The following is a 14,015-nucleotide window of genomic DNA, read 5'->3' as shown; positions in this document are numbered from 1 at the left end:
TTTGTATTGCTCTATTCTAACACTGCATTTGCTTTCTAAGTGGCTACATCACACTATTGACTAATTTCAACTTGTGATTGCCTAAAAGCCACAACCACGCAATGGCTTGTTGACCTGGTGAACTTCCTCTTTATTATTTTGGCCTTTCAAACGTGTTGAAATCTTTGTGAGTGGAAAATCTAGGGAACTAGGCAGGATGAAAAACTACTTCTTTCTAAAAATTGTCTACATTTGTTATTATTTTGGGGGAGAGAGGAGTGTTGAAATACAGCCACACAACTCACTAATTCAAGAGTAGTTGGAGGATCTATTTACCGAATTAGTGAAAAGTCTGAATCACTTCCTAATTTGAAAAAGAGTGATATTTGAAATAAAAATAGTAACTGAAATAAAGACTATGATGATATTTTCAAGGAAAGGACGTGCTTAGCCAGCTTTAATGAATAATAATTAACAGTAACCATCCTTACATACATTTCATGGTTAAAATTCTTTTAAAATAGTCCCTTTAATGCCAAATGTTGGGCGTTAATTTGCTGAGCCAACTTTTTTCCCCCATACAGCGGAAAGGAAAATATAAGTAATAGCTAACAGTTTTATAGCACTTACAATATGTAAGGCTGTCTTCTAAACACTTTGCTTGCTCATTTAAGCTTCTCAACAATCTTATGAAGTGGACACTATTGTTATCATCACCACCTCATTTTTATTTTACAGCTGAGGAAACTGAGGTACTGAGAATTTAAATAACTTCCCCAAAGTGAAATACCTAGTAAATTCAATAATGGAATTTGAATCCAGATAGTCTGGCTCCAGAGTTGGTGCTCATAGTGCTTCTCATATCCAAGTACTCATCTCAATCAAAATAGTAGAATCTAAATAATGTCTTACAGTATTTAGAAAATTTTCCCAACTTGTTTGGGCTAAGATGACCAAATTTAAGGGGAAGGTGAGCTTCCATAGTCCAGACTAATATATCTTCTCTCTTGCAAGTAGTGATGGTGGTTATGAGGGAGGAAGTTTCACAATTGACTGCAGTCCCTTTGTCTATGTAGTATGTTTTATTAAACGTTTTAGGATCTCGCAGATGAATCCATGTGACATAAAGATGTTTGAAAAGATTTAAAGTTATATGAATTGGCAAGACATTGGCTGCCCTTCACCTGAAAAGGTAGATCGATGGATAAATGCCTTAAGAATCCAGTGAGAATTGCTGAGAACGTGACTGAAAGAGTGGAGAGGATAGAGAAAATCAAAGAAGGAGATCAAGGACCCTCATCTTTCACAGTCTGTCTCAGAACTGGGTTTTCTCACATTAAAGGAAAGGAAAAGCAAGGGAAGGCAAGGGAAGGGAAAGGGAGGGAAGGGGAGGGAGGGAGAGCGAAGGGAGAGATAACGGAGAAAAGGAGAGGGAAGGGGAAGGAAGGGAAGGAGAAAACCAAATCTTTCAACTCAATAAAGCTAATTTCATGTGAATTGGCATCAGTGCAAAGTAAATTAGTTGAGTAGTTTACGGTATATCTCCCATAGTAATCTGGCTTGTCTTGAGACATTGAGCTTTTTAAACAAATTTTACTGCCTAGTCTATGGCTTTGTGGTTCTATCATGCTCAAGGAAATATGCTGACAACTTGTTTTCTGTTTCCACTGGCAGCATTACTGTTTTTAAATTGAAATGATAAATGGTCGGGTATGGTGCAATGGTTGAAATCTGAATTCTATACTGATATTCTATATTTCTCTTTAATGCACACATTTTTATTCCCAGATAGATTTCCACTGTGTTAAACAAAATGGCCATCATGTGTTAATTGTAATCAGTAATCAGTTATATGGAGTTTAGTCCTATTACTTGAAAGAAAGATATGTCCTAATTTAGGCTTTTCTTCATTATATAGGAGTACTTTGGGGAAGATGAGGGGACTTTGAGGAGAAAATTCTTCTTTGCTTTTTCTACTTGGGGAAACCTAAGTGTGTAGAATGTTTTCCTTTTTTTTAAATCCATGCCTTTCAAAGCATTTGAGAACAGTTGATTTGTATTTTCTGCTCACATGTTGTCAAAGACAGTGCTAGAGACCTGGAAAGACTCACTTTGATCTGAAGGTAGTTTTGCTTGCCATGTGCTTGTGCAATTGAGCACTACCTGATAATCAAAACCAACTCTCCAAACCTGAGCTTAGTCCTTCGACACCTTATTTGAGTCTTTGGGGGAAAGTTTAAACCTTTATATCTTCATCTGTCAAATGAGCTGATCCAAGTTCCAAACAATATTACACTCAATGATTTTTAACCACTGCGGAAGATGGAGCAATCACAAAAGGCTGTTACTTGTGTTAGGTAGTGGTGTATACATTAACAAAATTATTCATAGGTGAAGTGTACTCGTGTTGGGTCCTCTGCTTGGTGTCCACGTAACTCCCACTCCTATCTTCAGCATATTCCTAGCATTCCCCATGTACTCAGTGCCTTCACGAATTCCAGAATCCTTCCTACTTTCTGTTTCTGTCTCCTTCCACCTTTATCAAAACTTACCCATCAAATGCCTCATAACTATAGGCTTCTGTATTCCACGTCACTTAAACAAGTCACTTAGTTTCTGGGCCTCTGTTTTCCCATAAGTAAAATAAAGGGATTGAAATAGATGACCTTGAAGGCCTCATCCAGTTTTAAAATTGCATGAGTCAATACTTGTGTTAATGTGGAATCTCATGAATGTGCTTTACTTCCTGATAGAGGAGTTTGGTGGAATCATAAAGACCAGATTATGGAAACTCCCTGGGAACATCACAATTTAACCTAGTTAAAATGATTTTCAAACACTAATGGTAGGCATTTCAGGGACTTCCTCATGAATTTTGATTTCCTTCAAATCACACTCCATAAATGGCTACCTGTTTTATTTATGCCTATAGTCAACTCTTTCTGTTTGTTTCCAGGTAGCAAATATCCACAGTCATTTTGTAAGAAGAAGGAGATTTACGTGTATTCTTTTGGACTTAACTCCTTACTCATTTAGTTGAGCTCAGATCCTCTTAGGAAATAAACAATATTTCTGAGTTTTTTTTTTTAGCAGATTTTCCTTTTCTATTGGTATCATCCCAGCCATACTTTCCAAGATTGTTCATTATGACCAACCCTTCCAAAATAATGTCTCAGTCTAAAAGCAATTGCTTCTCCCAGTGCTACTCACGGATCAGATGTCTTCTTTAAAAAAAAAAAAAATCTCCTCCTGAAGCACAGCTCATCCAGTGATATTAACACCAAGTTTCCTGACTAGCTTTTGGGCATTTTACGTTTCTATGATGAGACACCAGCTTGATTTTCCCCAGGTTAAGGGAAAAGACAAACCATGGCAGATTTTTTTTATTTTGGCTTCTCTTTCTTTTAAAACAAAGAACAAAATGACATATCCAAATTTGAGACATCTGGATGTTTCCCATCATGTGGCTTAAACATCTGCATTTTTTCACTTCTCATCCAGATGTTTTGGTCTTATGTAAACCTAGCTAAAGTGAAGGAGAATATCAAGCAATCATCTGGGGACTTTGATTAACATGGACAGCAAATCTGAATAATCCATGCTCTGAGAGTCCTGTTTTTTGTCTAGCTCAGAACACATTACTAATGAGGTCAAAGTTACCATAGGTTTGTTCCTTGTATGGGCCAGTTAGCTCTGATCTGTTCCCTGACCACAGAACGCACCTCTAGCCTCAGCCAGCTGTCTGGAAAAGGATTGCCCTTGGTCCTACAGGCAGACATGCAAGAAGCTGAATATCCAATCTCTATCACTTGGAAAGTAAATAAAAATGCATTTTTCATGGACGGTTTGGTCAGTGGCGTTATTTTTGTATAAAAATAATAATTATAATAGTAGATCTTATATAGTGCTTACTATGTCAAACACTGTTCTAAGCACTTTACACACATTAATTCACAATGTTCACAACAACTCCACGAATATTATTATTATTATCCTTATTTTACAGGTGAGGAAATAAAGGCATGAAAGTTTAAGTAATTTTCCCAGGATGAAAATGGGTGGTGTTTTCATTTTTTCTGTTCATTTTCCCACATTCCCTGTGTTCAAAAGGTTGGGGGGAACTCACAATGTATTGGCTGTTTCGAAAATATGCCAAGGGATAACAGAAACCTGGATGTTTCTGCATATTGAGTTCTTGGATGGAACTGCTACTGTGGCACACCCTGTGCCTAGTAAAGGAGGTTAATCTAATCCCTATTCTTCCACCCAATACGATAATTATAGGCATACAAGCACCCTTTGTAAAAAAGAAAGGAAATGTTTTTATTGGCAATAAGTCAGTATATAAAGTATATATTTAGAAAAGGACTATGTGGTTAGGAGCAATGAACTACATTGGGTGGCCTCATAGAACAAAATTGTCTGAATGCTCTGAGGAAGAATGATTTGTTTGGCAAAATGCTTAAGAAACTTTGATCTCCAACCACAAATTGACTTAGAATCCTAAAATCCTAGACCTAGACAGCACATAAAGAGATAATCTAATCCATTATTTTTCTTTTTTTAAAATTGGAAACAATAAAAAACAATTGCTTGCTGAAAAAAGCAAATGAAAACATGTCCCTCATATTTTTAAGGACTCCAGGAACTGAAACTTCACAGATGCTCTCAAATTCATTTGTCCATTTAATCAAGAAATGTGATGTGAGCACTTACTCTGTGACCAGTACTGCTATGAGTGCTTGAACTATATAGTAAGGAATAAGACATGGCCATTGATCTTCAGAAACTCATCATCTAGTCTGGTGTTTTCTGCTTCAGAAGGTAAACGCTCTCCTTCCTATAACTTTCCTGCCTTTTGTTTCATCTTCTGGCATTATGGAAAAGAATTTTTCAACATCTTACTAATGGACTGTATTCATTAAACTTCATTTCCTTTTCCTTCCCGGCAAACAGCTAGACTACATTTCCTACCCACTCCCCACTCCCTATCTCCACTACCCGCCTTGGAATGTGCGTGGTGTTTATGGGCCATCTTGTGCCAACCTCCATGTTCTCTCCACTCATCTATAGGCTCCTTGGACCTAGAGGAAATCAGAAGAACAAAATAGAAAGAGCCTATTTCTGAATGACTGTGGAGCAGAGCCTCTCCCCATAACCTTTTCCAATCCTCATTAGACTGTGATGTGATCAAGCAATACATTTTTATTGTGTTAAGCTGCAGGATTTGGGTTGTTGTCCTTAACAATAGTTATTTACTCTTACTAATACAATGTCCTTTATAAAATCTCCTTAATAATTTTAAAGACAGCAATATTCCACCTTCAATTTTGGTGAAAATTTGGTTCCTTGAGTTCAAATCTTACATAGTTATCAATTATTTATTGTTCTTCACAGAATCGCTCTCTGCACCTCCCCCGACAACTTCAACGCACTTCAACATAGTCCTTCTCGCTCTTTGTGAACCTTGTCCAGTTTCTCTGTTTTAAAACTGGTGACAAACACCCCCAATCTCTGCTTCCTGGAGCTCTCTCTGATTGAATAACTTCAATGGCTTTATCTTAAGATCATAATTCTTTACTCCAAAGTGAGGTGAGGAAATTAAATAGAATCAGAAGATGAGACCTAAAGGACCAAACTCCATCAATTCCTTCTTTGAGAATTTGAGATTATACTCAGTAGAGTGAATGTAATTATTTGTTTCTAAAGCAGATTTGCAGAAGCACTTTGCCTTTCCTGACCACTATTCTCCTGCAAACACTTCAGAGGTTGCTCCAGTAGCAAATTCACCTATCATTGTGTTGTCTCTCTTCTTGTCCTTACAGTGTCAGAATGCTCAGTTAAAAAGGTAAGTTACATACTCTAAATAATTCCTTTGATGCAACTAACTTTCTTGATCCTTGGAGTCTTTATTGACTCTTCTTTTTCTTCATTTTCCACTTATCACATCACCACACCCTGACTATTCCTCTTCCTCCTCAGATTTGCCTTTTTCTGAGAGTATTCAGGTCACCACTCTCCATCTCTTATCACCTCACATGTGGACCATGACAACGGTCTTCCAACTGGTCCCCCTGCCCCCCTTCTTTCCCCCTAATTCTTCCTGCATCTGCTACCAAATGAATATTCCAGCACTTTCCCAGCCACTTTATTTCTTATTATTCCTGCACACACATTCCTGCTCTTGCTAGCCAAATATGCTTGTTATCAGCTAACTAGGACTTGCTTATTTCCCGCTCAACCTTCACACATGCTATTCTTTGCACTTGGGAAATTGCCTTTCTTCCCCACTGTTCTCTCTATTCCAAACTTGTGTCTTGCCCAATTTGGGACTGAATCACCTTACTTCACTTATTTACTCTACATATACAATATTCATTTTCCTACACTGGAATGTGTTTGCAAATACTCCTTTCTTCGTGCATATGATGTATAAACTATTTGAAAACAGGGACTTCAATTTTTTAAAAATATTTCTATTACACTTTATGTAGTGGACAGTACACAGTGGGCACTCAATAAATATTCATGACTGACTTTAGTACCATATGGGGAAAATGTGGTTGATCAAACAGCAGTGAAGATTTGGGAAGACAAGTTTAGATGAGTGTAGGTGATTTTACAAGTTGTGATCTCACAGTAATTAAATAGAGTGCTGGATAACCTTCCTAAATTGCCTATGTCTGATTTCAGTTCTATAAAGGGCAAGTTGGAAAGAGTTTGAACAAAATGATTATTGTTTATCAAGCATTCCCATACATTCATCAGAGAGCCTTAACGTTCAACACTGTGACCTCCTATCAAACATCTTAGAACAAAAACGCATGAGTAACAGAGAAGTTGAGCCAATTTTCACCATTAAATTCTCTCCTAGAAAAGAGCAACAACAATTTCAAGTGTTCAAACTTAACTGGTCACTATGGAGCTATTTTCTATATTAACTTCACTCCAGTTTTATCAGTTCACTACCTCACCTTGGGAAATGAATACAAGAGGTATAAAGATTTATATGTACAATTTTCAGGATATTTCCCTTGGTCATTACTTAATTTTCTAGAAAACACTTTGTGAAAACCAACCAATTTATTTAAAAATAAAATGCCAAAGGGCAGTAAATGTTTGAAACCAGTGGTTCCATTCTCTTGTAAGCCCTTCAATCACCAAGTGGGTTAGGAAATCTCTTTCCCTTTCTAGCCAGAATTTCCTTTTTTCCCCCACACATGCTATTTTCCGATTTGTTACAGAAGTAATCTATAGGATACTACTCATTTCCATGTCCTCTTGAAACTCCTCTATAAACTTCTCTTTCATAACTGAACTGTTTCTCCTCTCATTGCAGCCCATTTCCTACTTTTAAGTACTGCAATATTAGCCATCAATCCTCAAAAAAATATCAACTTTTTGCATGATACTACCTTGGGTTCAAGCCTTAGCAGAAGCTCTCAAGTGTCTTTGTACCCATTTTTTTAAAGTAATTTTATTGGAATTATAATGGTTTATAACATTGTATAATTTCAGGTTGTACCCATTTTTTTTAATGCGTGATTAAAAGCAGATCTAATTGGATCTAATTCAATTAAGACTTACAGGAGGTGAGAAGAGATACTTTTTTACTTCTTTTCAGGAACCACCCAGCTACTTTTCAGAGTCTCCACAGTTAGATTAGAGCCCATAGATTACCAAACTTGCTAGATTTCCTATTTTGCCAAATTAAAACCATGTACAAGTTGTCCATCTCCCTGAGCATTATTTATTCTTAATACAGTTTTCATTTCCTATACATCTATTGCTTTTGTGAATTTCTCATTTGTCTAATAATTTCTGACATTTTCAGAATTTTTCATCTTAAAATAGCCTCAGTATTAAAAAGTAAGTATACTGTTGATGGCTGAGCTAAATAAATTTGCTATTAATGTATGGGAACTATTTGCACTAGTATTTTTCTAAGTTTCCAAAATCCATTTCAATGAAAAATTGAGAAGAAAAATTTTTCCCACTGTGAAAGCAACTGGAAGAATACATCATGTTCTAGACTAAATACTTATTATACCTTTATGGGCTATATCTTTTAAAAATCTCTGATAAAAATCAAATTTTGAATTGCCATCTAGAAATAAATTTTTATAGATAGTGTACACATTGGTTCCTGAAAATGGTAGAAAAGGTTTCTTGTCAAGTTCCCCAGCACAAGTGTGAATGCTCTGTTTTTGAATACCTCCTAGTAGTGAAAGGACACATTGTGGCCAGCCAACTCAAATTGCTACCCACGTTTAATCATTGTAAATAAAGGAAGCAGAGAGACCCATGTTATATTTTCAGAACTGGCATGCTCAATACAGAACTATTAGTTTAAAAATACCACTGAGCATTCTATTTGAATTAATCTAGACTTCTTTGAAAAACAAAATAATAAAAAGTACAATTGGTCACTTAAACATATACTACTCATTTCATGCAGATTATTAACTTAGTAATTACACATATCATTAAAGAACAATGAGAATAAATACAACTTTGTAACACCTAGAAAAAGTTCAGAATTGATAAATTTCCATTTTAAAATGCCTATAGTTTTTACAGAAGCAAAATCACCTTTCTTGGTGGAAAAAATACACCTATGAAACACCTATATGTGTTGAACAGGACTTTTCCAAGGGAGCAACTGATTGTCCCACTGTGAAATAAACATGTATCACTGCTAAGCTTTCACATACTGTTGGTGCATAATGCATTTTCTGAGCAGCTGGATATAGAAAAGCAACAGAGAAACAAGTACTTTGAACAAAACACATGGATCACAGGGAATCAATAATGTAAAGAGGTTAAAAAATAATCAAAACATATTATCGAATGTTCTCGTATACATTTGAGTTTCACAATTTCACAAGGTCTTGGAAAATTCTTAATTTTTACACAATGTGTACATTTGTCCTTTTTTATATTTGTCCAAAAACATGATTTAAGAACCATTTGCAAAATGCCAGAATCAACCTTGAATAACAGTTGACCCCCACAGGCATCTCGGTGGAGAGCACACCAAAATTGATTAATTGGAAAGAACATGGAGTCATAACCCATAATAAATCCTGGCATAGGGGCACATTCCTTACAGCAAGTTTATAATATTTTAGATTATTCACAGAGATTTTCTGGTATGGTACAGTCACAGTCACAATGTGAGGGTGTTGAAGTTTAGTCTATAAAATATACTCTCTGAAGCACCAGGAATAGAGATACTTCTGCAGAAGCCTTGTACACATGGCCAAGCAGATATTGTGTATGTACAGAATAGTCTGTTTCACAATTACATTTCAGATGAGAATCACTGCAATTGCTGCTCTACCGCTAGCAAACTTGAATCATTTAGCACTTCAGCTGTGAATATTGTTGTTTTACTTCTTTTCTACTGCTGACACCAGTCAATATGTATTTAAATTCAAACTCCAACGATGCTGAAAAAACGTAGAAAGATGCTCACATCTTCGTATAAAGCTTATAGCAGGTCAAGAGATCATTTGGAAAAAAGTCCAAATGCGAATTTGTTAGCAAACAATAAAACGTGCACTTTAAAATGTGCTTTCAAATTTGTAAAACTTTTGAAATTGGCTAGAATGCCATAAGAGTTGTGCAAAATCATCAAAAGAACTAACAGCCTGTCTATTCATTTGCTTAAGAAATGCACATTCTTTACCTACCTACCAGTTTGCCTACAGAAGATGTGCTTGCCTAATAAAACTAAAAGCTGTCATTATGAGTTGTTGGTTTAGTCTACAGAAGTTGTCCATTATGTTGAAGAAGTTCTAAACATTTCAATCACAATTTTTCTTAACTGATTTTCCTTTACAAACAATCTTCAAATGGAGTGCCTCAACATTTTCTTGATAATTCCTGATTTTTTAGTTATTCTATTGAAGTTCTCTTCCCCCTTACACTTAGTTCAAAATTTTCAAATTCAATTAAAGTCTTTAAGTTTTCCTTATTTCAAATAACATATAAATACTGAAATATTCATAGATATGGGGAAGATAGCTCACCTCCTAAGCTTGCAGTCCAAGTGGTAACATAAAACCTACTCTAAAACAATAGGATTTTAAAATTTTTCTTTTCAGGAAGAAATCAAAACTGTACATTGGAACAAGGTACTATACTACAAAAGCAGGTCCTCTTTCCCCCCACTATTCTGGAAATGTAAACAAAAAAATTTAAGTACAAAAGCGATTTCTGTGCCTTTAGCTTCGAACACTTTTTCAGCACCTCAATGTTCTAGGTGCACTTTATGCTTGGTATAGGAGAAATTCTGGATGCTCACATAGCTGTTCAGAGGACTTTAGATTTTTCACTACCAAATATCACTGGTGAAGCTAAGCTCTTTGGATGATAAAGGTAGCAGGGAACTGTTCCTATGAAATTCCTGGGTATCTTTCAGGGCATTATTAAGGGGTAGCTGTCCATTGAGTAGCGTCAGAGGCAGATTACAATAAGTGTGGTGGTTGCCTAAGGAAGGTACTGGCAAGGTGGTGGCTGGCATCTCATGTTTATAACCTCTGCAACAGTGCCTCCTTTGCATCGAATCTGAATGCTGGAAATCAGGGAGGTCAGCTTGAGATGACACCAGAGAGGCCGAGGTACTGGTCATGGCAATAGAGGGTATAGGCTGAAGTTCTCCAAAAAGTCCTTGTTCTGCAGAGTCCAGAACATGGCACTGAGAAAGCATTTCATTTTTCCTGATGGGCATTTCATATATTAAGTGCTTCCAAAACTTAGAATTTAATTTGCTGCTTTTGGGTCCCTTCCACTTGATCAGGGATAAAAGTTTGATGCTGCGCTTTAGTGATTCCACTTCCTGGCAATTCACCTTTCCTTTTAATTCTGTACACTCAATCAAAATCACTTTGATTTCTCCACTGACTAGCATGTTATGGAGTCTGCTTTCCAATTCGAAAATACTCCATCCTCGTCTGAGAACATAGTCTGGAGTTAGCACGATAATAAGTCTTCTGCTTTGCTCAACATATCTTGTGAGATCTTCAATGTATGCTACAAATCACAGAAAGAGAGAAAGAGTAAAACAAAGACATTTCCAGTCTTTAAAGTATTTGCATGCTAGTATAGCAAAGATCCAGTCTTTCACTAAAGTACATTACAGTTTCTTTTCTTGTATTGCACATTCAGAAATCCCATTTACTTAAAAATAAAAATTTTAAAAACTACTTGTAATACTTATCTTCTTTTCCCTCATCATTACTTACAGTGTTCTGTTGGTTAATGTAAACTCTGACTTCTTCAGAGCCTAGCGGTACTCCTGTTATTTTTATTTACTTAATCATTTAATTCAAGGCAGGCATCCAAGCTGTTACTCTAAGTGAACAAGCAATCAATGGGTTGATGAAAAGAGAAATGGAGCCTTTTAATGAATGAAGGATCACTGGATTCATGGATTTGATTTGCTTTCTCCCCTAGTTTTCAACTACTAAGTAAGTAGGGGGTCTATGTATATGAACTACTTCAAAGACAATTGTGATAGAGATGGTGGAAAATATCTTCTAGAATCATAGCTTGTTTGTCAGAATACCTTCTGTTATTTGCAACCTTAGGTTCTCCATTTTGCCCTTCAAACCCGGAGACAAGGAAGTGGTGTGTGTCTGCCCATGACGTTAATTTGAACCAGCTGCTCTTTGTTCAGAGGAAGCGTGAGGGGTGGAATTGGAGGTGGGGGATGGTGTGCAATGAACAGTAAAGGAGGAGGAGTTTATCAACTGAGAAGTCTTTGCTCTATTTTGTAGAGCAATTGTGAGAGTGAGGTGAATATGTTATGGCCTTTTCACGGTAGAAAAACACTCAACTAACTCTAGATTTATTTATTGTATGGATTAATTCTTTTCCAATCATGCTTCCCAAAGTCTTATCAGCCAAAAAGGGAAACACACACACATGTGTTAACAAATGGAGACTTGGACACAGGTGCTGCAACAGAGAGCTGTCTTTACTAAGTAGAGCACAAGGCCTTGTCTAATGTACAGTGCCCTCTAGCAGAAGCAGTGCTTACAGAAGCATAGCAACATTTGTCACTACAAATCTGCTCAAGGTTACAGACTGCTTTCAAGGAGTCACGTCCAGTACATAGTGTGGGGCCCCAAACAGCCCAGTACAAGCCATTTGAAAAGAGAAACTTCTTTTACAGATGCATATTTTACAGATGATCTCTCTTTTCCAGGGTTTAATTTCCACTACTTGGCAGCAAGAACACTTTCACAAGTGAAAATGAGCAAACTTTCTACACACCCTACAGATAAACAAAAAAAATTTTAAGAGATACACATAGAATTGCTCATTTAACAATTCGTTGTTACCACTGTTTTAGTTTTAATACATTTCAGGACTTTCTCATGCAGTAGTTACAATGATCTCAGGGGATAAGACAACTTCTAAGTGGGGAGTGAACCTCTTAAGACTTCTATGCATTTTATTTTAGAGATTATGTATTCAGGGAAAAAAATCAGCATTGAAATATGCTAAAAAATAAAAACAAAGACACCACACAAGTAGCATTGGGGAAGTTATAACTCTGTAATTATCATTTAGAGAACTGGTGAAACAGAATGGAAGGAAAGGTAGAAAGTTTCAATAGAGTGGAAAAATATTATCCCAATGTATCAACAGCTCTGACTCTTCATTTTCTTCCTTTCTTTCTGCTCCCAAAAAGAAAGAAGTTATGTGGGAAGCTTCATCATTAGAAGTTGGATCTGTAAGATACAGTAAAATAAACTATCATGCATCTTTCCCATTATTCTTTCCACCTTTCCTCCAAACAAATCAAAACAAAACCCAAACCCAAAATCATGGTATAAGTGCAGGAGTCCATAAAACTGTAGTTTTACCAGGTAAATTATGAGTTGTTAATTTTATAGAGGAATTCTTTACAAAATAATTTACCACAGGGTTATTCCAAGTAGTATTCTTCCCTTATTAATTTCAGCTTTTCATTTAATTTTAAAAAATTGATCTTTACAAACCTTGTCAGGAACACATCTGTAACATAAACTCTACCTCTACGAACAACACTATTTCTATGTGTTGAAATAGTTTATCTTTTAACTATATTGTACTTTTAAAAATAAAAGGTATATCTATACATATCTCTATCTACTTAACTGAAAAAGATACAACCCAGGTGTCCACAGTTATAAGAGAAACTACACACATACATACTAATTAATTTGATTGGGATCTCATGGGCTTTGGCTCTATCCTCTTTCTCAAAAGGGTAAGGGAATAGGGTGCAATATTTTTCCCATTAATATGGTTTCCCCCCTTCGCCTGTCTATTATATTTTGCTATTTGACAGCTAAGCAGCAAAATGCAACATTTAGGGTTTTGGGGCTTCTTACAGATTCATTAGATAGAATTTTAATTTGCCCCCAGAAGGAACGCCTGTGAGGACAGATCCCATTACGCTCAGCTGCACAGGGTGTGGGTGTTGAAGGGAACCTTGGAGAGAGGGAGTGGTCCCTGTCTCCTGCATACTACACTGACTGTGCTTATACTGGCAAAGCCTAGTGGAGAGCTGAGGCAACCATCCAGATAATTCCAGCTGAAAACCTGCTGTGGAAGAAAAAAGGTCTGAATTATCCTGGTTTGCCCTATATATACATTAATCATATGCACTGGTGTTAGTACATCAAAATTTTCCCTGGGTAGACACAGCCCAAGTGTCCCAAAGAAAACACAAGCCATTTGCTTGGACCCTGAATTTCGTGTTCCATTTCACTTGGTGAAAAACCAAGTGGAAGTTTTCAGATGTGAAGCCCACATTTCAGTTTTTGGGATGGTGATCAGTGGCTGGGCAGCAACCTCAACGTTTGAAAGCAGCTGGGGAGGTGCCTCTAAGAGCTGCTTGGCCCTAAGGAAAAGAAGGAGAGATTGTGCCCTAGCTTCCATATTCTGGCACTCTCTCTGTTTTTCTCTCTCTGTTTTTCTCTTTTTCTCCTCTCCTTTGCTCCTGTCTACCTTTCTTTTTTCTTCTTCTGTCCTGTCTC

At 36.6% G+C, this 14,015-nt stretch overlaps 1 protein-coding gene across 1 annotated transcript in view; it reads right to left on the bottom strand.

Moving 5' to 3' along the window:
* Window positions 1-8,231: 8,231 nt before the first annotated feature.
* The window catches only part of IL1RAPL2 (interleukin 1 receptor accessory protein like 2), a 968,427-nt gene continuing 962,643 nt past the window's right edge, over window positions 8,232-14,015 (bottom strand). The window contains exon 11 of the mRNA XM_070502759.1: window positions 8,232-11,016. Coding sequence (XP_070358860.1) covers window positions 10,319-11,016 — 698 coding nt within the window. The 3' untranslated portion in view covers window positions 8,232-10,318. The remainder of the gene's footprint in view (window positions 11,017-14,015) is intronic.

Source organism: Equus asinus, chromosome X (assembly GCF_041296235.1).
Source record: "Equus asinus isolate D_3611 breed Donkey chromosome X, EquAss-T2T_v2, whole genome shotgun sequence".
Classification (NCBI taxonomy): domain Eukaryota; kingdom Metazoa; phylum Chordata; class Mammalia; order Perissodactyla; family Equidae; genus Equus; species Equus asinus.
This window is presented reverse-complemented; position numbering and strand designations above follow the sequence as displayed.